The 22893-nt window shown below is 37.8% G+C and overlaps 1 protein-coding gene across 1 annotated transcript in view; it reads right to left on the bottom strand.

Moving 5' to 3' along the window:
• Positions 1-22893, bottom strand: part of csmd2 (CUB and Sushi multiple domains 2) — a 108435-nt gene that overhangs the window by 40383 nt on the left and 45159 nt on the right. Inside the window, exons 23-34 of the mRNA XM_014985606.2 lie at positions 22697-22813; positions 20748-20861; positions 13936-14031; positions 13306-13509; positions 12115-12239; positions 9189-9285; positions 8713-8817; positions 8408-8526; positions 5862-5931; positions 3821-3937; positions 3429-3638; positions 710-898 (exon numbers count right to left, since the gene is read on the bottom strand). Coding sequence (XP_014841092.2) covers positions 710-898; positions 3429-3638; positions 3821-3937; positions 5862-5931; positions 8408-8526; positions 8713-8817; positions 9189-9285; positions 12115-12239; positions 13306-13509; positions 13936-14031; positions 20748-20861; positions 22697-22813 — 1563 coding nt within the window. The remainder of the gene's footprint in view (positions 1-709; positions 899-3428; positions 3639-3820; positions 3938-5861; positions 5932-8407; positions 8527-8712; positions 8818-9188; positions 9286-12114; positions 12240-13305; positions 13510-13935; positions 14032-20747; positions 20862-22696; positions 22814-22893) is intronic.

The raw sequence follows: 22893 nt of genomic DNA, 5'->3' as shown, positions 1-22893 counted from the left end.
AATGCACTTGTGTCGCGTTAAAGGAAATCTATTCAAATACAGCAGAGATGGGGACTAAAGATCCGGTTTTGCTGTTATAGGGTCAAGTGGGGCTGTTAAAACTGCAATGCCTTTACTTTTAAAAGAAGCAAAGAACAGAACATAAAACTACATTGTATATAGACAGAGCAACTATATATGTATATCAGACATATATATATATAGCTTGCTTCCATTTATCTCCCGGTTCCCCTATTTGAAGTCCCGCTTTCATGGCCAGGCCTTCACCTCCTTCTGTAATTTTGCCTGGCTTATTGAATAATCGACAGCTGGAGCGTGAGAATGTGTGTCAAGGACATAGCAAAAGAAAGAGCACCGATTACTTTCCCTTTTCAATTTAGGCCCTCTTTTATTCATCTTTTATTTGTCTCCACTCCTCTTTAGCACAGTATTGATTTTCATTAAAGACTACTTTGCCTCATTAATAGGGGATAATAACTCACTGTAATTACATTATTCATAATAGATAATCATTATCTCCATGGCTGCATTTTACACTAATGATGTAAGAGCTCAATAAATTCCTAACAGGAAGTTATCATGTAATGAGGTTAGTCTTGCATTCATGCATGTCTGGAATTATTTTACCATTTCATTTATAAATAAAACATAGTTCAATGTTACCAAGGCGGCAGCGGAGGACCTATTTTTTTATTTTTTGGTGACCTACCTTCGCAGCGAGGAAACGGGTGGTCCCAGTTGCGGGTGGTGCCGTGCTCACAGGTGAGGATGGAATGTCCCATCAGTTGATATCCAGGCAGACACTCGAAGGAAATGGACTGGCCCACATTATAGCCTGCGCCGACCACCACTCCATAACGGAAAGGTTCTGGATCTGGGCATTCCTGTAGCTCATATGCTGTAGCAAAAACAAGAACAAATGATATTTATTTAAATAACGGATTCTTTTACTTAAAAAATATATATATATTTTAAGGTTAAATTTTGTGATAATAATTGCAAATTATGTTTTCATTAATTGTGGAAATCTCTGCAGCGTCAGAATGAGGCAGGATGTTGGAGCGACATCTCGGCGACAAACCCAAATCTGGTCATTACATTTTTTAGCTAAAAATGTATTTTGTTAAGGTTTTTTTTTTTTTTTTTGAAGTACTATGCAATAGTTTTCCATCAAGCTACAAAGGAAAACTGTAGGGCTAAAAGGTTTTTTCTTGTTTTCTGAGGAAAGAACATTTTCAATTCAGCTCTCTTCCAAAATCTCTGACAAGACTTTATACATTAAATAAATATACTCCTTTAAAAAGTAGTTCCTGTATTATCTTTGTAAACGTCGAAAGAGTACCAGTGGTGATGCTGTGTTCGGCACATGAACAAATGAGTCTAATGGCCATTTATGTAATTTTTGAACAAATTTGTAGTGCTCTACACTAATAAAGAGTTGGAAAGTGATTAACGTAAATCCCTATATCTTTCAAATACAGTATATCACAAGGTTCTAAGAGATTTCACAGAGTAGTTTTCTTTCTTTTCTTTTTTTTTACATTTCCACACTTTCCTTTTTGGCCTACATCCTAGCCAGGTAAAGTCATCACGTGCTTTTCTTCTCCTTGACTTCGTACTCTCATCTACTGCTAAGTGGCCAATGCTTTTGTAATGATCCTTCATTTTTCATTTTAGTTGCTTGAAGTACTAAAAAGAGGACGATATTGACTTAGTAGTTTTGGAGTTTGTTCTGTGACCAGTGGGTGGCTTTGGAGTCCTCTGACTTGATGAAACATACGATTGCAGATCATTTACCATATAAACAGGTTTCTCAAAATCTCAATGATTCTGTCAGTTTTAATCATAAATACAGCCTAACTAGGGCTGAACATTTATTATTTTCCCTCAAGACACCAGTGTGGGAACAAAAACACTTGATATCCACCAGTTCCAAAATCTTTGATCCCTTAAAAAATTAGACGATAAATACTCACTTTTTTTGTTCTTCTCACATAGTTAAGCTCATATGTTTTCAGAGTACAGCAAAGATATATATATATAAAAAAGGAATAGTTCTTTTGCTACAAACATTTTAGAGAGGACTATAAATCCCAATTCATATCAAGCAGATGACACAGCATCCTAAACTCCTGTGGATTTAAGAATAGCTAGAGTTCACACACCGGCATCCAGACCATTTGTTTTTGTGTTTTATACAATGCACCCTACCTGTATTTTACATTTCCAATTCCCCATCAATGTATCATTGTTGTTCCAATCTCTTTTCCTTCTCTCTTCCCCTCAGCCAGGGGAGCTTGCAGGAGGAAAAAAACCCCACAAGAGGCACATTTTGAATTGCGCTGCTGGAGTATGATGCAGTTACTGGAGGTACTGAAGGTAAATAATTGTCACTTTTCCCCCTTCAGGATACACAAGTAGAGCAGGCAGTGAGCCTTGATGGCAGGGATATAAAAATGACTAAAGGATTTGATTTCTATGGATCGCAGCTTCCCTTTGTGGAAGATAACTCATGCAAATACTGCAGAAAGAGGGAATTTGCAAACTCAAAGCTTGATTTATATGCTAATTTGCACATAATTATGTAAATGAACAATGCCACCTTTCGATTTGCTGGCACGCTTGTTGAATCATTAAAATACAAACTTTGGTAGCCTGTTGCATGTTTAGATAAGGGCAATTTGCCTAATGGAGATATGAGGTGAAAGCTTTTAATTTACAAACAGCAATGCCTTTGTTCACCAGATCAACAGGTTTTTCTTCCGATATATATATATATATATAGATAAAAATGGAAAAATCAACTAAGTGTGCTTATTCCTTAATGCCAGCTTTAAGATAAACTCTTAAATAATGTCAGTTTATCTGAATGACTATAAATAAATCAGCAATGTAGCCTTGGAAAATGATGCGACTTCTCCAAAGTTTTTCATGCTTTCAACCACAAATTACAATGTATTTGGACATCAATGTGACAGACCAACACAACCTCTCCTTACCCTGATATCCCTAAATAAAATCCATGGCAAATAGTTCCTTTTAAAAGTTAATTATTAGGGTTCAGTGCTCTTCTTCCTGCTAAGCTTCGAATAAGTCAAGACCACTAGCACTGCAGAATCCAAACAAAAATGAAACGTTTCGAAAACAAGAATTTTACGTCCACTTTGCAATCATGCACTTCTTTGCGTTAGTCTATCCCATAAACTCAATAATGCAGCCAAGTTTGTGTTTGTAACATCACAAATCGTGAAAAGGTTGCAGAGGTATGAATACTTTAGCATTGTAAGTGTATTCATTGATGACAGAGTGAACTTCATTATGGCGATTTTGGATTAATGATTAATCATTAATCCAATACATTTGTCTAAATGTAAAGGTAAATTGTAAGCCTCCTGACCACACATTTTTCTTCTTGCTTGGGTTCTTACCTTGATACTCGAACCTGAAACCTGGTTTGTTCTGCGAGTGGTCACTGTGGAAATAAACTGTGGTCTCGTGGGAGGTAGTGAGAAGAGATGACGGGACGTCCTGGCCGCTGAATCGACCAATCACAGCACTGGTATCAAGAGGCCCGTTCCGTATCTCTAGGAAGTCGTGGTTGGCCTCCGTTGAGAAGTTAAGGAACTGTATGTGGGCTCCTGGGACAAATAGGGTGGAAAAATAGTTTTGATAACAAAAAATTGGAATTAGAAACTGAAACCCAGTCCTATTGCACATAATCTTTAATGTGAATGAGTTGCAGAATACGGCCACATTTCGTCTTCTGCAGGTACATAAAAAGTCAACTCGATATGCTCTGAAAGTCTCTGATGATGCTTACCGTAACCGACTGGCAGGTATATTCTCCAGGTGCAATCACTGTTGCTAGGGTAGTTGCCAGGGAAACCAGGACTGAGAATCATTCCCTCCATCTCCTCCCGGATTCCACCACATTGTGCTAATGGAGTCCAGACAAAGCATTTAATCAGCATAATGCAAACAATAAACCAATTAAATAAAGGATTTTCCACATTAGTATATGAATGCATACATATACATTCCTGTGTAACACAGTGAGTTGTTTGGCAGTGTAAGTTATAATCTGTCGTGTTTTAATGATTAATTGAATGCCTTTCTCTTCATTGTATAGATTAGATTACAGGGAAATTGTTCTCTTACCCACCAGAAGAGCACCAAACACTCACACCTATCAGTGAACAAGCAATGATATTAAAGCCAATCATCTTTCTTTAATCTGAGATTAAGTCAAAGCTGCAACAAGTATCATCAAGATCTTTGAATTTCTTTTTGTTTGACCTCTTTCCTAAGACCGATATGCTTTAGGGGTTTCAGGATTCAGTTAAATCCCTCCACTGTGTCTAGAGGGCAGGTCTATGGAGACCATTCAAACACAGTTGCATAATAAATAAACAAAAGTTTAATGTCTGATTAAATAAAATAGCATCTTATTTTTAATTAAAACAGAATACTGCCCTTATGAATGAACCAACTTTTCAGAAACGAGAACATCTGTGAAAATTAATTACTTCACGGATTCTCAGCAGAAGGAATATCTTCTGCTCTCAGATCCTGCCCTGAAATTAATACATTAATAAAAAAAAAAAATGGATGAGAAGTGGGAATAACAGTAAAACATTCGGCCATCTCTATGGAAATGAGAGAAAAGCTGCTGCGAAAAAAAGCAAAATAAATAAATAAATAAAAATAAAAAAATAAGACGCAAATACAATACAGTAGATTAAGAATTAAATAGACAAAAAATGTACAGACGTCAGAGTGGGAAGGAAAAAAAAACAGGAAAATGGGGTGTGTGTGGCAGTGTTTCTCAGATAGGGGATAAGTGCAGGGTTGAACACTATCCTGTAGGAGCCAGTTGTAATCAGAAAACTGCTGATGCCTGTAAACACGATGAATCTTCCTCCCGTTTCATCCAATCAGTGTTGAGATGGAACTAATTAGGCAATAGTAGGTTGTTCCAATAAGCACAGCTCATTTGTCAAGGCTATTTCACAGGCAGAAACACTTTACAAAAGAGAGTGGGAACCTAATACATTTTCTTTCATTGAATTCACTCAATTTTCCAAGGTTAAATGCTACATTCATTTGAAAGAACAAATGCAAAAAAAAACAAAAATCAAAAACAAAAACCAATTTCTATACCTTTTGATTGCTTTGAAAAGAAGAGGAGGAGGTGTGTGTATGTGTGTGTGTGAGGAAGGCCATCTCTGGCATGTGTATGATTTTTTTTTTTTTTGCCAGAACACGGTGAAGGAAAGGCATAAAGTAAGAAAAAAACCACATTAAGACATATACCAAAATCTGCCATTTAAAGGCTGACAAACCTATACCCTTGATCTTGATTAAGCAGAAAATCAAAAGCACCAAAAGAAACATGGAAAGGAAGTGATGGTGTTGCGGGGTAGTAAAAGGAGAATGATGCATGAGCTAAATTTTAACGACTGTTTTACTGAAAACTGAATATTTGCCCCCGTTTTAAGTGTTTTGTAGCCTCTAAAATGTTTTATTTTAAAGTTGGTCTATATTTAGCTCCATACATCTTCCCAACAATCCTAACAATCTTCCCTGTTTCCACAGGAGAAGCTAAAAAATGAATGCAGGTCACATTTTTCAGATTTTCATTCAAAATACATGCATCATTTTCCTTCCACCTAACAAATATGTTTGAGTTGAGTTTGCAATTGGAAAGTAAAAGAAAAATGGAAAAAGTTAAAGGGGTTTCAAGATTTTAACAAAACACTGTATGACTCAAAATAACAAAGTTGAGTCTTACAATGTTATTTCATGCCACAACGAGCGAGAAGTAGGTGAAAGCAGATTATAGAGTGTCAAAAAAGCTTTACCAATACAGAGAGGAGGAGGATAGTTCCACCGTCTGACGGTTCCAGGCATGCAGGTGATGTGAGAATTCCCCTGCAAGGACAGTCCGTGTTAATACACAGAACAACAGCTGAATCAAACTGTCACTCATCGGCGGCTGTAATTATTTGAGCCAGCTTCTCTTCTCCAGATGACCATCGAAGGAGGCTACGCGACTACATCAACCAAAAGTGTTGCAAAATATTGCAGGTTCAGCTGTATTTTTGAGATGCTTAAGTATGAAAAATGTACAGACCCAATAGAATGTGGTTACGTAGAATGGGCTTAACAATTTTCTCTGAAATTTGCCTTTCAAAGTTCTGCAACAAAGATATAAACTGCCCCACTTTCGAAAGGAGATGAAGCTTCAACTCTGCAGACATTTCTGGAAATGTGTGTATAGTCGCACTAAGATCAAGTGCTTGTTACGACAAACCTAAAGGTTGAGACTTCATACCGACTTCGGTGTCAAGTCTTTAAACTTCTGGAATATACTCGTCCTCACATCTCTTAATGGGTTACTGCAGCTGGAAGGGTTCACAGGACGTTCAGAAAATATTTAGCTTGAGGAATAATACCTTCATTTTGACTCGCTGTGCTATTTTTATCTGTCAGATTTAATGATTTGTAATCAAAGGCGAGAAGAACATTTATTACAATAGAACTTCCTCAATAAGCAGCAGAAATAAACAAAAAATGAGTTAATAGATCTGCAGCCAATTAAACTCCTACCAGTAATTCATCATTTTTAAAACAGGATTTTAACATATAAGGTGCTTTGGAAAAACGTCCTTTTTATGCTGTGCATCATGGATGAGGTATGCAATTTCACCGTTTGGCTCATCGATGTTCCCCCTGACTGAGCTGGTGGTTAAACACCAAAATCCTGTTTTTCTTCAATATCCCAGAAAAAAAAAGAAACGGGTTTTAAAAGGCTTGGCTTTGATGTTGGGGATAATTATTTATTCACATGTTTACCATTTATTCAGTTAAATTATTCAGTTTAGTTAAAAGTTATCTTTTCGCTTGGTTTTCAGCATTGGATGTATTTTTTTATATATTTTTTTTTTTGCTCCAAAAAGCTGTTTGAGGGCTCCATGCCCAGCAGTTGTTGCTATGGAAATGCAATCTACCACAACCTTCTTCTTTGCCGCTTCATTGCAAACAACTCGTGTGCATTGCCGCCGCCCTGTGATACTGTCAGCATTTTGCATGTAGTCATATTTGCAGGTTGCAAACAGCTTGGTAATGTGGCAGCAATCCTGCGTTGAAAACCAGGTGGAGGGTTAAAACCATGCTGGCTTAGGGAAACAAAATGAACTGCACAATGCACGGATGTAAAGCAAAGCTGACTCCTATATCTAATTTGGAAAAAAGACAAAAACAATGAAAGTGCTTCAAAATTAGATCTAACAAACTAAAGTTAAAACTTTTATTTTCAAAACCACAGCTAAAGGGACCTAATCCTGCCCAATTGTGTTTCCCGGAACTTAAAGTCACGTTAGAGCCATTAAAACCGTGCTAATGATCCCTCTGTGCTCCTAAAAGAAAAACTCAGATGCACCACAAAATGGAGTCATAAACTGTTTAAAAAGCACCAAGCCAAAATGTTGAAACAGCATTAAAAAAAAAAAAAAAAAGCTTTTCTGCTGGACTTTGAGGAAGTGACTCCAAAGACATTCTGTCTTCAGGCTTTTGCTTATGGATTAAAATGTATGTTTGGAGTCACTGGGATGCATAACACAATATCAGTCTAATCCCAGCTGTAAAAGTGAATCTTCTGGCAAACAGTGTGGCTCCTGGTTGGATTAATGACTCTAAGAGACCCACTTGCCAAAAAAGGTTTTCTTGAAGTTTTTGATTTGTTTGTGTCAAGGACATTATTCCAGAAGCTATACAGGTTTTTCACATTGATGGTGTTAAGTTTTACCAAAGTTTTAAAAGGTTATTTTTTTCCTAAAATTTCCTGTCATACATTTCCTAAAGAAAATTAAATCATTTTGCCACACAAAATATAAATATAGAAACTGGTTACAGATTTTGAGATCTAACAAGTTTGTTTTTTCACTTTTTTTCTTGGCATTATATGATCTAACGTAAAGGTGAGCCTCCTGAGGCATTGCTCAACTCGTTCTTAACCATTTTGCTTTAAAATAATAGACTCATCATAGATTACAATCAGTGTTCACACTTGAATTAATTGAGTTGATAATGACAGCCTTTTATTCTATGAAATTAAATATTTACTTGATGGCTCTTATGAAGATCAGTTTTCTTTCTTAATTGTTGCAAGACATCAAATGGAAAACTTTTAGCATAACTAAGTGTAAATTCAGTTAGCACCTTTCAAAAAGGTCAAAATGGAACAAAACCTGAAATGTATGAAAATCTTGACCAATTATTTTGTTACATTCCTTGGACATTTTTATTTATACACTAACTGTAAAGATGTCATAAAAAAAAAAAAAACATCAATGTAGTTTTGAGGGTCATTTGTGACTGAACTCCATATGAAAGCAGAAGAGTTTACCTGGAGAGTGTAGCCGGGTTCACAGTGAAAAGACACCACATTATTCATCTGAAGACGCTCCCCTATCTTGATGCCATTCATGGGAACTACAGGTTCTGGGCAGCTGGTCAGAGAGACGGCTGAAGAGACCAAGAAGAAGAAGAAAACAAAGACGGAAAGAAGAAGAAAAAAAAGTCAAAAAATTACGCTTCATATAAGAGATTTAAAAGGAAAAATGTGGCATCCTTAAAAAAATACGAGAAGGTATTCTTTAACACCGACTCATGCTTGATCTAAGTGGAATGGCCTTGTGTGTTTCTACTTACTTTTGTATTCCAGCCTGAATCCGGCAGCGGACACGCTGATATCGGAGAAGAAGTGTAGGTAGAGTTGGTTTGAGGTGCTGTTGAGGAGAGCGGGGACCGTTGTACCTAGGAGAGAAGATTAATAGTGGAATTCAGCAATGCAATCTCCTCCATAGGCTGGCCATGACTTACTGCATGCGTCACTGGCAAACGGCTAAAGAGACAGACTTTTTCACTTCAGTTAGTGGGATTATTTTTGCAGGAAATTTATGTGCATAACTGACTCCAAATAAAAGCACAGATTGCCTTGCAGAAGTATGTAAATCTCAAACTTTTTCCTCATGTTTTTCAGGTTGCAAGCAAACTTTTATGCACTTTCCAGGGATTGTGGAAGACATCACAAAGTAGTGTATATACTTTGTAAAACCTGACTGGAGTATGATCTTGTCTGTTACGTAAATGGGTTTTAACCAAGCTAAAGACAAAATTCGATTTACCTGAGAAGCTGCCCAGGAGTGTGTCAGTGTTGTCGCCTCCATCAAAGACCTCCAGTGAGTCCCAGTTCTGCTCCGTGACAAAGCTGATTACTTGAATCTACGAGACCAAAGTAAATACTAGTTTAACACTGAAAAGGGTGAATAGATTCAGGGAATAGATCAGAAATGGTATGCTCAAAAAAAAAAAAAGAAAAAGAAAAAGGAAGCAACTAGCAAAAGCTACAGATAAAGAATAATGAGGTTGAGACGCAATAAAAAATGTATGCGAAGAAGTTTTGGAAGTAATTTAGCTGAAAACTTTTCTAACTTTCAGATCGGGACACATGCAGCTTCTGCAACATTTTTACCATAAAACGGCAAAAAAAAAAAAATCTCACAATAAAAAAGGAATTCATCTTTTTCCCATTCCCTCTTTACTACAGGAGTGGCTAGCAAAATCACTGGGTATAAGTGCTTTAAGCACACCAGGCCTCATACGGATAATTAGACCTGTGAAAGAAATTGAATAAATCTAACAAGGGAGTGTATCTAGTTACTCTCCATTTTTTTAAGAACTACCTTGATGAGCTGTGTTAAAGTTTTAAGCACTCAATTTTTAATAAGAATTACTAAGGGTTCATTAAATGCAACATAGGTATATTAAATAAAGGCAAAATGAGCATAAAGGTACTAAAAACTGTCTTGGATGATGAAAAGTAGCCACTCTGAGGGGAAAGTGCAGGCTCGCAGCTCACAATAGTTGCCCCCAGAAGAAGGATTTAAACTTATATTTGATGGGTTCTGACTGAATTTCATGCCCACCAAAAAATTTGTGAAACTGCCCGAGCGATAGATTAGAATTGATGTTTGACATCAGCCATGCTGTGTCAGCTGCTGCAAATTTACCCTTGGACACTGGTTTAAAATGTATATTCACTCATGCAGTGTTCTCTGTGTCATCCCTCATTTTTACACTTCCTCCATGCCTTCCTTTCAGTTCGCCTCACGCACTCATTCCTCTGCCTTCTTCAGCTGCCTGTGATGGCTATGGATCGGATATGAGCCAATTAAAGGGGCTGCAGGGGCTCTGGTGCACTGGGTTCCTGGGGAGACGAGGCAGATCACAGATTGATCTTTCATTAGGGGGCCGCAGCAAATGTGCCAACAAGGCACCTCGCTCCTCTAAGTTCTCTTTTGGCTCGAGACACTCCAATCTAATGTGTTTCTGGTCGCTGGTAGAAGAGAGCAAGAGAGAGGCCAGCACAAGAAACGTGAAAAAGGAACAAGCAGGGAACAGGGAGCCATCTGCTACTGTGTGTATGAAAACAGAGTACAACCCCCGTGTGTTTAACTGGACAAAGCTTGTAGTTATGAGCATTTTTATTCATGCTGTAATTTGTGCGAAGTGTCGCCATAGTAACTCGTCTGCTCGGACTTTTGCTCGATTTAAAATCAGAGCGTCGGCGAGGTTCGCGGATAAAGCAGAATGCTAAGTGGACCTGTGGCCCGTCTCGTGTGTTTGACCTGCAAGGACACCGAGCTGAGGAGGGGGAGCTAATAGCTGAGGGACGCCACTGAGGTCATTAAGCACAAAGGCTGGAACGCGGGGCTAAAAAACTTTTCCGGCCGGCGCCTCCGCTGGGACCCGGCCCGAGTTCCAGCAAGGTTTCATCACAAACGTATCAAAAAGAATAACAATATGCAAAACCGAGTGAACTCCCAGGAAAGAGAGGCGAGGTAATTGAGGAAGCAGTGACATATAAATTCATTTCGAGTTGAGGGATCTCGAGTTTCTAGAAAATTGATCTTCAGAATTACATTTGGAGCCTGAGCAAGGTCAGTTTCTAGCCACTGTCTTATACCCAGAGAAGCTAAAGTGGTGCCCTTGATACGATGGAATATGGATTCATTAGTGACCCTTTGGAATGCCAACGGCTTGAGCCACGTGATGCAGAAGTATTTCTACAATTTGATTAAAAAAAACAAAAACACTTCTGTTCCTGTTACATTTGATCAGTGTTGCTCAAATATTTTCTGTCATGCCCCGCAGTGATCAGAATTTTTTTTTTTTTTCACAACCCCCATCGACCCCCTAAAACGGAATCATTAGATGCAGTTTTACCAGTTTGAGAAACAAAAAAATGTCTACAACCAATGGGCTGTCTCTGTCCGAATCGTGTGATACTCCACAATTACAGGGTTGCTTAGCTGACAAAGAAAATGCAAAAAGGCCAGCGCAAAATGTTGCACACTAAGACCATTTCAGTAATTGCTCAAGATATCAAGCCCTATAATCTCATTACAAAAAAATGCTGCAAACATTTGACAACCAGTACATAGGAGCAAATTTACACCTTCCCCCCCCCCCCCCCCCACAAAAGTCCAAACTGACAGTATTGCCTGTTTTCTCTGAGTCTTCTTAATATATTTTGAAAGGCAGGTTTGTTTACACAGACTTCATAATCCATTTTATTTGTTTTTGGTTTATTTATGTTGGATAATTAAAGTGTCTTCCAGTTCCAATTTTAAATATTCTTTAGAAATTAGCATTGATCTTTGAGAGGGTGTACTTGCATTAATATGCCATTATTATTATATCATTTAACAAAACAACAATTTTACCATTTATCGCAATCATTTCTAGGACGGCATATTGTCCAGCAAAATGTGTTATTGCGACAGGTTTACGTGTTACTTTATAAAACAGATTCACACTTTCTTATCAGTAAGCCTCAAAGATGTGCATTCAATTCTCTGTTGAAAATATGAAGGGCTTACTTCAAAGGGCTTATTTTCTATATCACATGTAAAAGTCAAACAAACGCAGATTTGTATATACCGTTACATATTTTGTGCTGCCAGAAATCGGCACATTCCATCCATGTGTGACAATCCTAACGTCCAGGAGAGGTGTGAGAACACTGAGCAAATAAATCGACAAACAAACCTGGATCCCTGATCCTTCAGGAACAGTAATCTTCCACACACAGTTCAGGCTGTTGAGGTAAGGTTCAGGGTAGCCTGGAGATAAGATGGTGCCAGTCCGATGGGTCAGATTACCTCCGCATGGAACTGCAGCAAGAAAAGGAGCAATTTTAATTAGCTTAAAAGATGGAAGAAGCAGCATAGCTGAATATTGCAATAATAATATGATTTTTCAGCTACCACTGTGCTAAAAACACTGTTTAATCGGCCTTTCACTTTGGGTTTTGAACATCAATGACGTAAAAGTTGGATAAAATGCATCACAGTCGATCAGACTGCAGACACTTTGAAAAGTATCGCATATGTCTCTTCTTTAATGCCATGTACTGTAGTGGCATTAAAGATCAGACTTCTTGGGGTGTGAAAAGATAATTGGGTTGTTCAGATTGTAGACAAACACTTCGATATAGATTACATTAGGGTAAAAAAAAATAAATAAAGAAACCTGTGTACTGTTTATTCCATTTCACAGCAAAACAAACAGTGTGGGTTTTAACATACGTTGTATAATCCCAACAAAATGCATGGAAATTTGTGGATGTAATATGTAATGTTCAAGTGCTATGGAAGATTTTTCAGTGCGCTATATTTTTGAGACCTGTACTACAAACTGTTTAGATAAAGTTTATGATGAACAAGCCTTGCAGGGTACATCCTTTAATTCCCCAATCATGACAACAAGAAAAAGTTGCGCCAAACACCTCTCCTGCCGACTGTCATCTATATTCATCAGATGAGTCTTTCCTGCCTTTTGTGCCAAATTCACATCTGGTGACAGCATCTGCTTGTGTTACGTCCTGTGTGTGTGAAGGCCATGTGTTATTGTCAATACTGTCCATGTTGTCATGTCTGTTTCTATCGGTGTGTATTTTTGACCCCGAACATGGCCTGCACCTGTGTGCCTCACGGCTAAATCTCTCCGCATCAGTGCAGGTGATGGCCTGCAGCTGACAGCTGTGAGGAGACAGGGCTTTAACTCTTAGGGTGTCACATGAGAAGCAGACACAGAGCAAACAAGGGAAAGATGGTTCTGGTTAGCAAACAAGCTAATTAGTGAAACTGAAAGGAAGTGGAAAAAGCTGCAAAAAAAAACCCCCAACAAAACAAAACCACACAGACTGCTAAGTGTTTGATTTTAGCATTGATTTCCTACCGATGCAGCTGGGTATGGAGCTGTTCCACTGTGCCAGGGCATTGGGGACTGTTAAGCATTCAATGGCACTCGATCCCTCCAGGATGTAGCCAGGGCTGCACTCAAAGCGGACCACCGCGCCAACGGCAAAGTTGTTGCCCATGCGCCGACCGTTCCGTGGCTCAGGGACTGAACTGCATTGGGTGGCGCTGGTCCTTGGCACCGCTATGAATGGGGGAAAAAATAAAGAGTTTGCATGGGTTTTAATAAGTTACTTTTGATAAACAAGAACTCACTGCTTATAAAGTAAGTTAATACTTAGTATGATCCAAAAAGTGATACAAAAACAGTTTCACCTTGTCTTGGCAGGCCATCATTTCATTTACAATATAAATGCAAGACTAAATTATTTATTCATTAAACTTTCTCAAGCGCTGACTTTGCCTTTGGATAGCTGTGGTAAATGTCACTACTGCTACAGTACATTGTTTAAGGAAAACAATAACAGAAAATAGAAATCCCTCTACACCATAACCCCCCCACCACCACAAGTAACTAAAACAATGGCTGAAGTTAATTAATTCAGTCAAAAATTCAAAAGTCTCTCAATACAGGAGGAGGCCTGTGTGTGCCAGTGGGCTCTGCACTTACCCTGGTAGACCAGATGGAATCCTCTGGAGCTGGATTGGCCTTTGGCTGTAAAGCGGATCAGGATTTGATTGGAGGTCGCTAATGGCAACGACTCACCTGAGAGAGAAGGCAGGTTTTAAGCAAAGGGCAACCTTGAGGGCTGCGTTTCAAAGGGTGCATATTGTCAAAAGATTTCAAGGTAATATTTTGTCGTTTGCTGCTATGTGTTGATGCTGATGAGTCATGCAAGTAGAAAGAAAAATATATTTTTTCATTTGCTGGCTTTGAGACTGCAGTTATTGTAAGCTCAGTAAAATTTGCTGCTGCTGCGAAAGGCTTTTATTTAAAAAAAAAAAAAAAAAAAAAAAAAAGGGGCTAACTTTTTCAGTAATAAGTAGCATAATGGTACCTGGTGGAGATTTCACAATATAATTCTACATGAAAATCCGCCAATATTTTACATCAAAGGGAAATTAGTCCCTTTTATCTAGTTGTTGCTAGTAGGTGGATTTGACTGGTGGAGTAATCCCAAGCTTTTATTATAAGCCCCACATACAAAAGTGAGTAATTTAAGCATAAGATGGTTGTATCCATGCATCCAGCAGCATTTTGGAAAGCCTGTGGAAAAAATATGTATAAACAAGATGAAAATGGTTTGTAAATACAGAAAAAAAAAAAAAGTTTATTTGGCTAAATGTAGATGCTAACAAAACTAAAATTGGTTTCCATTTCAGGCTGCACTTCAGCAGATAATTTAAAATAACGAACTGCATTTAATCATCTCTAGTCTAATTGAAGAAAAATAAAGAAATCGATCACTTTGAGTATAAGACACCTTTATTTTACTTGAGGATACACAAAAGATTTATGTTTTTAAACTTTTCTAGCATTGTGAAGACTTTAGAAATAGTCAAAAAAAAAATAAAATAAAAAATAAAATATATATATATATATATATATATATATATATATATATATATATATATATATATATATATATATATATATATATAAACTACAATGTACAATATGTACAAGTCAGATCTGGACTGGAGTAATTTACACAGTAGATTATTTAAAACAGTTCAAAAGGAAAGCAACAGTTCAAAAGGAAAGCAACTAAATCAATTGAGAACATAATTAAACTATTGTTAGAATATATAAAAAAAAAACAATTCAGCTAAACCGAAGCTAGTCTCATTCTTGTGAAGCCCATATTTTAAATTGTCTCGTCTTATTACCTGTATGTATTGCTACACATTCCACAAGGTGAAGCAGCTACATTGTATTTTTATACCGAGCAAATTATTTATAAGAGGGAATTATTAATAGACACACAGGAGTGAAGCTCACACTTTCAGCATTCTTAGACATAATGGCCTGCAGGGCCCTACTGAATACAACAAAGATTTGTATTTCTTGTTTCTTAATGTTCGGTTGTCCATTTTAGCATCCTTCCTTCTTTTTTTTTTTTTTTCCCAGTAAAGCAGCTTGAGGTTCCTCATATGTGAATAGGGCTTCACAAGTATGGGAGATTCTTACATCGCCTAATATCAGGATATTACTTAGACTTACAGTCGAATCTACAACTAATCGTGGCTTGGAGCTAGGAAGTTGGAGCCTACGCCTCCCTCTGTGTCCTCCTCTAGTAAGGTCAAACTGATTTGGCTTATTTTCTTTGTCTTTGTTGACAATATCTCCTAATGAGCAGATCATTACTGACGTATCTGCATTGATTAGGAACAGTGTGGCAGGTGCTCAAGATGTGGCTGGAAGGACTACATCCCTTGTTGGCTGTAATTCACTGCCATGTAATCAAGATCACGGTTGATTTTCTTTTTTTTTTTTTTTTTTTTTTTTAACCTGCTGCTTGCGGCCCTCCACAATCAAGCACCTTCTTATGTTAACTGCAGATTGCAGAGGCAAAAATCAAGGGCCCCCTGACCAGGACTGATGAGATTTTTAAGGATATAAAAAGTCAAATAAATAACTTTGAATAAATTTCCTTTTCACAAAACACCACAATTTAGTGTGCAATTGTTAAAAATCCGAGCAACCAATTAGCTCATTTCTACTCAGAAAGTAAAAATGAGCATTTAGATGAAGCTGTTTATACACAGTTTACCAAGAAAAAAACACATGTGCAAATACAGAATTAAAATTAAGCCCTCATTAAATTAATCTCAGCCGAAATATCTGACATGAAAAAGACAAATACTGTACATAAGCCACATAAGCAGACCAAACCAGTGTAAGCATTGAATCTAGAATAACTACAGAGATCCAGACCTCAAGAGGTGGAATCTGACATAACTGTTTGAAGGAAACTCCTCACAGTTGGTCTCCATGAATGAGTTTTGTTGAAAGAAATCTGTTAAAGTGCTATTTGTATGTTGCTACAGAGCAAACATGTGAAAGAAGATACTCTAGCGAGACAAACAAAACAGTTTGAAATGTAGAACACTATCTGTAGAGACCAATTATGCTGCCCGTCTCCTTGAACACACCATCCCCATGGCGAAATGTGATAATGACAGCATCATGCTGAGGGGCAGCTTGTCCTTGGCGGAAACAGGCAAACTACAGTACTCTGAGCTAATGGTAATAAAGACAAAGGCAGCACAATTCTGGAAGAAAGTGTGTTAAAAGCCAAGGGGAAAAGAAAAAACAGCAACAACCCCCCCACCACATCCCCCCCAAAAAACAAGACTGAACCAGAGGTTCACATTCCAGGAGAAATGCAACCATAAAGATACTTTAGATGAAAGTAGGGCTGTAGCAATATAGTGTAGAAATAAAATTATACATTTTTTCATACCGAGTTCTCTTTCTTTTCATTCAAACAAAAAAAGTATTTTCAAAAACCTGCTTTTATTTCAATTATTCCCTCAGGGAGTTGAACTGAATTCAAAGTCCAGCTGTGAAACATGCTCGTAAAAAAAGACGGCAAGTCTGGGGTGGGCCGACATCATACTGAGCTATGGAAGCCCACAAAGCATATTGGTGGAAACATAAAAACAAAACAAACAAAAAAAACAACTTCATTTTCAAAAAAATTTAATAGTCTTAACAGCAAATTCAGTTAATTGATCATTTATTTATTGCCTGGCCTTAGATCAAAGCACATTCATATGCAAAGTCCAGATCTAAGTCTGGTTGAGTATTTGTCAAGACTTGAAAATTGCAGTTCACCAGATACTCACTGTCCAATGCAGCAGCTCTGGTGACGCTTCAGAACTAAGAATTGGTAGAAATGTGCAACGTTGAGAGAGCTACCTCAAAAGACATCAACTTGTTACTGCCGCAAAATATTTTCCTGAGTTTTAAAGCCATGCGTGTTCGTCCTTTCCAGCGATGGACTATTTTGTGCTGTTGTGAATAGATTAAAACGTCCCTGGCATATTAATACTTTCGTAAGACGCTGTATGAGTGCACGACAACATAAAAGATTTCTCTCTGTAAACAATGACATAGGAAGAAAATATGTTTTTAATGTATACGTTGAAGTGACTTTTTGAATCCTCATTAGCTTCCCCTGTAATTACACACAAAAATCCCCTCATTGTTGTCAGTCAACACATTTTTTTCCCCCCCAAACATGAGATGAAGTGTGGGCACCTCAGTCTCTGCTTCTCTTTCTTACTCTGTTTGAGCTGCCAACTGGCTCTCTGCAGTGAATCTCATTACTCTATGTCTGCTTGCTGTCACACTCTAGTGGGAGGTAGACGCGGTTAACCCCAGAGGCAGCATCTGTGTGTGAACTAGTGAGTCTATATTTTGTGCAAAAGTTTCGCTCATGGTTTTTTTTTTTTTTTTTGGTGTTTCTGCAAATTTAAATGCAGTGGGTCCAAATTTCAAATACCTAATAATGAATCATCATTGTTACTGCTCCGCTTTCACTACAGGACTGCTGAGGCATGCTGGGTGGTTTATTAGAAGAAGTACTTCAAGCAAGGCTATACTTGGGTTGGCGTTTCATAATTTGCCCTGAGTGGCAGGTATTCATCCACGCGCACCAAAGGCATGTCGGCATGACACTGATCTGACCGGCGGCAACTTTCCAGATCTGAACCAGTTTGCACCGAAGCGATTTTCTGCTCTGGTATATGGAAGGACTGACAAGGACAGATTTGACTTTGGCTGGAAGTCGGTGATCAAAATTCAGAGGCAGTTGATTCAGATATGAGCATCATGAAAAATAATGTGAAAAAATTAGTGCTCCAGCTGTTGCATCAATTCAATCAGCTTTAGAGAGAGAAGAAGAAGAAGAAGAAAAAAAAAGATGAAGCCCTGTGGGAGCTACTGCAAGCAGATTTTACATTTTCTGGAAACAAAGTTCTGAATTTATTTAGCAGCATGCTACCAGTAAAACAGAGGCAGAAAAATGCAATATAACTGGTCAAACTTTAATAGACTCCTCAGTCCCTCATGTTAGATGACCATGAGGGTGGAAATTGCCTTTTTTTTCCAATGAGTTTGAAAATTTGCATTTAGATAAGTCTTCTTGATTTCTTTATTCAGTGCTTTCATCCAATCTTGCCTACATGCTGTCACCTTCTTCTAATTCCCACCTTTTATTGTTCATTTATTCTTCTTTGCCTTTTCTTCTGTTATTCTGTTTGTCCCCAATAATTCACAATCATTGCCTTTTCTTCTCAAAGATTGGCTTTCCTAGGCATCTCAGAGCGAGTAACGTATTGCTGAATGCATTAGTCTGACTAATTTAATGTAATGTGCTTTCTAAGGTTAACTAATAACAGTGAATTGGCTTGTGTTTTGATTACTGTAATTTTCTCAGCCTGACAAATAACACATAACCATTCAGTAAACAAAAAAAAAATGAAGTGAAATATTAACTGCGCTCAATTACACATTTTAGAAATTGACAGAAAGTGGGATTGGATTTGAAAGATTGTAGATCTGCGTAATTCTATGCTTTGCTGTCTGCACACCTGTTTGGTAGGTACAGATAGAGAATATCGGTTTATAGACACCTTAATGACAGTTACAAAGCAGCATAGTGCAACACAGATGTTTCTCTTTCTTAAGTACATCAGGTCTGCCATGTTTGGTTGGATAACTCAGTGAACCCGTCACCCAAAGTACTTAGTTATTACGGCATCTTGTTTACTGAACTGCAAATTGACTTTTCTGAGGCCGTGTTAGACTCAAACCAAAATATTTGTATCCCTAAGGTTAGCGAGCCGAACTGAACAAGAACAGTTTCTCAAAGTAAAAATTGGAATCAAATGACTCTGAAGTTGAGATATAAAATATTGTATTTTGAATGACAATGTATATTCATACACATTTTTAATAAACCTAGATAAAACATACGTTCTTGGCTGCAAAGCCATCATTAAATTATAGTACGTACTTTATTGATTGTCTTGTTGATACAGAAAGTAAGCATGGATGTGTCAGTGCTGTAAGTTCAACAAAGTGTCTACATGTAGTTATGTTATGATGTAAAAAGTCAATGCAATTTTTGTGATAGCCCAACACAAAATTGTGAAGTTGAAGGAAACTGATGCTCGTTTCTTTTGTCTGGCATAAAACTCAAGAAGTTTTAAGGCAAGGTTATATAGATAAACAATATCACAGGCTTTAAACATTTCATGGAACATGATTCCATCCATCTATTGATCCATCCATCCATCCCTGCCTGTCTGTGAAGGGTAAAGTCTGTCTCCTTATCTAATGACAGGCTGGTAAAAAAAAGGAGGCCCATGGTATTCTGGAGGAGATGCATAGATGCATGGCTCAGGAGGGTGAATTAGGTATTAATAATATGGGCTTAATAATACACAAAAAAACAAAACATTTTTGAAATAAATCCATAAAAGTCACATTTGAACAATAAATGTGAAAGAAGCTAGTCATGACCCAGATCACATTAACTCCATGCTAAAACATGTTGGTCGTAGCAACATGCTATACATTTTTTTTGTCTTAAAGTAAAGAAAAGGAAGATGGTCAGAGTTGAGGATAAATGACACCAAATACAGGACAAGATGAGCAAAACCTGTTAATGGCTGCAGAATACTTGAGAGAGGAAGATATGCTCAACTATGAGCAGAAAATGACTTGAAGCAAATATTGAGAAATACATATTCATGGATTATAATTCAAACATATTTATGCATTATAATACCCCTGGCAAAACTCAAACTTAAATTCAACTGAAATCTTCTGGCAAAAGTGAAAAGAAATTGCTGCAGTAACTATTCACCCAGTAAAACCGCTTGAACTAGCAAAACTATTCCATCTCTCAATAAACTAATGTTAACAAACCTCACAAGATTTGACAACAAAATGTACAAGTCAGTACAGCTGAATGAAAACGCATTACATTTTCAAATTTTTGTTTTGAAAAAAGAAATGAATGATTTTCCTTCACATTACACTATTCTTCACCACTTTGAAGAAGTGGAGCAGATGGATAGATGTATGGCTCAGAAGGCAAAGTGGCTCTTTGTAAGGCCACTTTGTCTTACAAAGCTCCCAACAAGAAACCTGACAAAAAGTAGCCACAACATTTTGGATGTGCAAAGGTGCTGAACATTTGGACATGATGTCCCGCTTTTCAGACAGCGGCGCACTCAACCATGACGAATGTCAAAGCCAGCTATTTTCAACTTTAACTTTTATGAATTAGATAGACTTGAATAAGCAGAAGTCATAGTTATATTAGCAAGAACAACTCGGGATAACAATCGCACCCGCTTCATTCAATTTTGCCATACCTCAAACGTCCAGTGTCATTCATGCACCTCAATGTGATTAGGTGACGTAGTTCAATACAGATCACTATAAAAATGCATGTACAATACCTGTGTGCACTCCAGAAAGTGAGCTGAGAACCCGGGAATGTTGTGTTGGTCCATCATAAACCTCCACTATGTCATTCAGAGCAGTCTGGAAGAAGGCGAACTGGCTGAACACCACTGGGAAAGAGACGCAGACAGAGCAAGGAACAAAAGATGAAAAATGAACTGAAAGCGCTGCCTGCAAAAGTCACAGAAAATGCTCTTCAGTTTATTTAAGATGACTAAAGACTCATAAAAATAGTGCTCTGCTTTATCCAGATTTTTTAAAAAGAAGAGGGTTATCAACAGCAATTTCAGTCAAGATTATGATGACAGTTATGATAACAAAACCAAAAACTGACATTACAAGGGGGATCAGGAAACCTGTCTGGGCTTGATGGCCTGTCAGTACGCAGGGATTTACAGAGACAGGCAATCTGTCAAATGATGTGGAGCTAAAACTCCACTACAGAGCTTTCATCGTCTTAACCAAGATGTAAAACCGGTTTTCCTTTAACAAAAGTCAGGCTTTTTATAGTCAATCATCTAGTTTTTATAAATGGAGCAGGTTAAAGAGAAGGACGAACAGAGAGAGATACTCAACAGAGGCAGTATGGATAATGGTTACCTACTTTTTGTTGGTCCCCTACAGTCTTCTATTTTCAACAGGACCCAGCATTGGGAATTTTCTCCCAATTTTAAATATGTTCTTGCACATTTCTATCATCATTGTCAATAAGGTAAAACCATTGGTCACAGTGATACCCACCCAGCCATCCGCACTGGGTAAAATACCCTATTATTAGCCTGGCGCATGAGCCTAATGAGAAGCTGGAAGAATGAAGAAAAAAAGCTTTTGCTTTTCTGCACGACAAAGTGAGCTGCCTTGGGCTTTGCCGTCATTATCCAGGAAAATGCAAATGTGAATTTTAATCATTTAAATTTTTTTTCTTTTTCTTCCTCACTGTGACCTCAGCGAGTGAAATACGCAGATGATTGGGTTCAAGAGAGGTGCATAAAGGCTTCAACAGTCAGAAGACAGGGGTGAAATAAACCCAAAGTCAAACACAAGCTGATGCATTTTTTTTGTGGGGGTAATTTAACCATGACAGGAGCTTTTCCCAGAAGAGACCTGATGCTGATAACTCATTAAAAAAAGCCTGTGGTTGGAGGAAAAGTAGAGATAAAAACCGAGCAAGAGCAAACAGTCTGCTTGAGAATGTGATGCAGAGAGACATCCTGGACAAGTAAGCGAAGGACATTTTGAATTGATTCATTTGAGCTGTATTCAGCATTGTTTTGCCTTCCAAATAATTTGATGCTTGTGTAGTATCTGATAAGACACTGGAGGGAAAAGATGACCTTTAAGATGGAAGTGCCAAAAAAAAGGAGTGTAACTCAAGAAAATATGAAGCTTCCAGGTGGCAATTATATATATTTTTTGTCTGTGTTTGTGTGTAGGTGTGTTTTTGATAAACACGGTGAATAAGTAGTGTGCTTCATAATGAAGCACACTACTTATTCTACCGATGTACTGTGAAAGAAAAAAAAAAAGAAAAGAAAGAAATGTAAGTCCTGTGGAAATGCTTCCGTCGGTCACTGTGTGATTTTACTTTGAGTAGAATAAAGTAGGATACATGCATTCAACAAAGCTCTCAGGAGTAGCAGCTTGATTAGAGGTGAAAAAGCAGCGACTGTGTGAGCTTTTAACAGTTTAACACCAGAATGCTTTCGTGTGCCTTTCCTGTCACTGAGAATATTCAGATACCGGGGAAAGAAAAAAAAAAAAAAGCTTCCCTCTGTTTTTTCCAGTAGTAAGAAAATAACACAGTTCAGTAAGGAAGAAGAATATAGTTTCTGTTTGATCACAGCTTCTTGGGGGGATTGCTGAATGATTTTATTATAAACAAACACAAATAACCCACTTTACAGACTCACGCACTAAAAAAACCAAAAAAAAAACCATGGCTTACCATAATCCTTGGGCACGACTACAGAGTACAAACAGGTTCGAGAACTGGTATAGTTGCCAGGGAAACCAGGGGACAAGACTACTCCCTCTAATCCGGAGTACTGTCCACCACATGGCGCTGCAGAGAAACATAGGGATCAAACATGAAGAGGGACCATAAAGTGGGAGCAGGCAGACATAAAAGGAAGGTCTAACGGT

The sequence above is a fragment of the Poecilia mexicana genome, unplaced genomic scaffold, assembly GCF_051168715.1.
Source record: "Poecilia mexicana isolate PSO_F unplaced genomic scaffold, ASM5116871v1 scaffold_11, whole genome shotgun sequence".
Lineage (NCBI taxonomy): Eukaryota > Metazoa > Chordata > Actinopteri > Cyprinodontiformes > Poeciliidae > Poecilia > Poecilia mexicana.
This window is presented reverse-complemented; position numbering and strand designations above follow the sequence as displayed.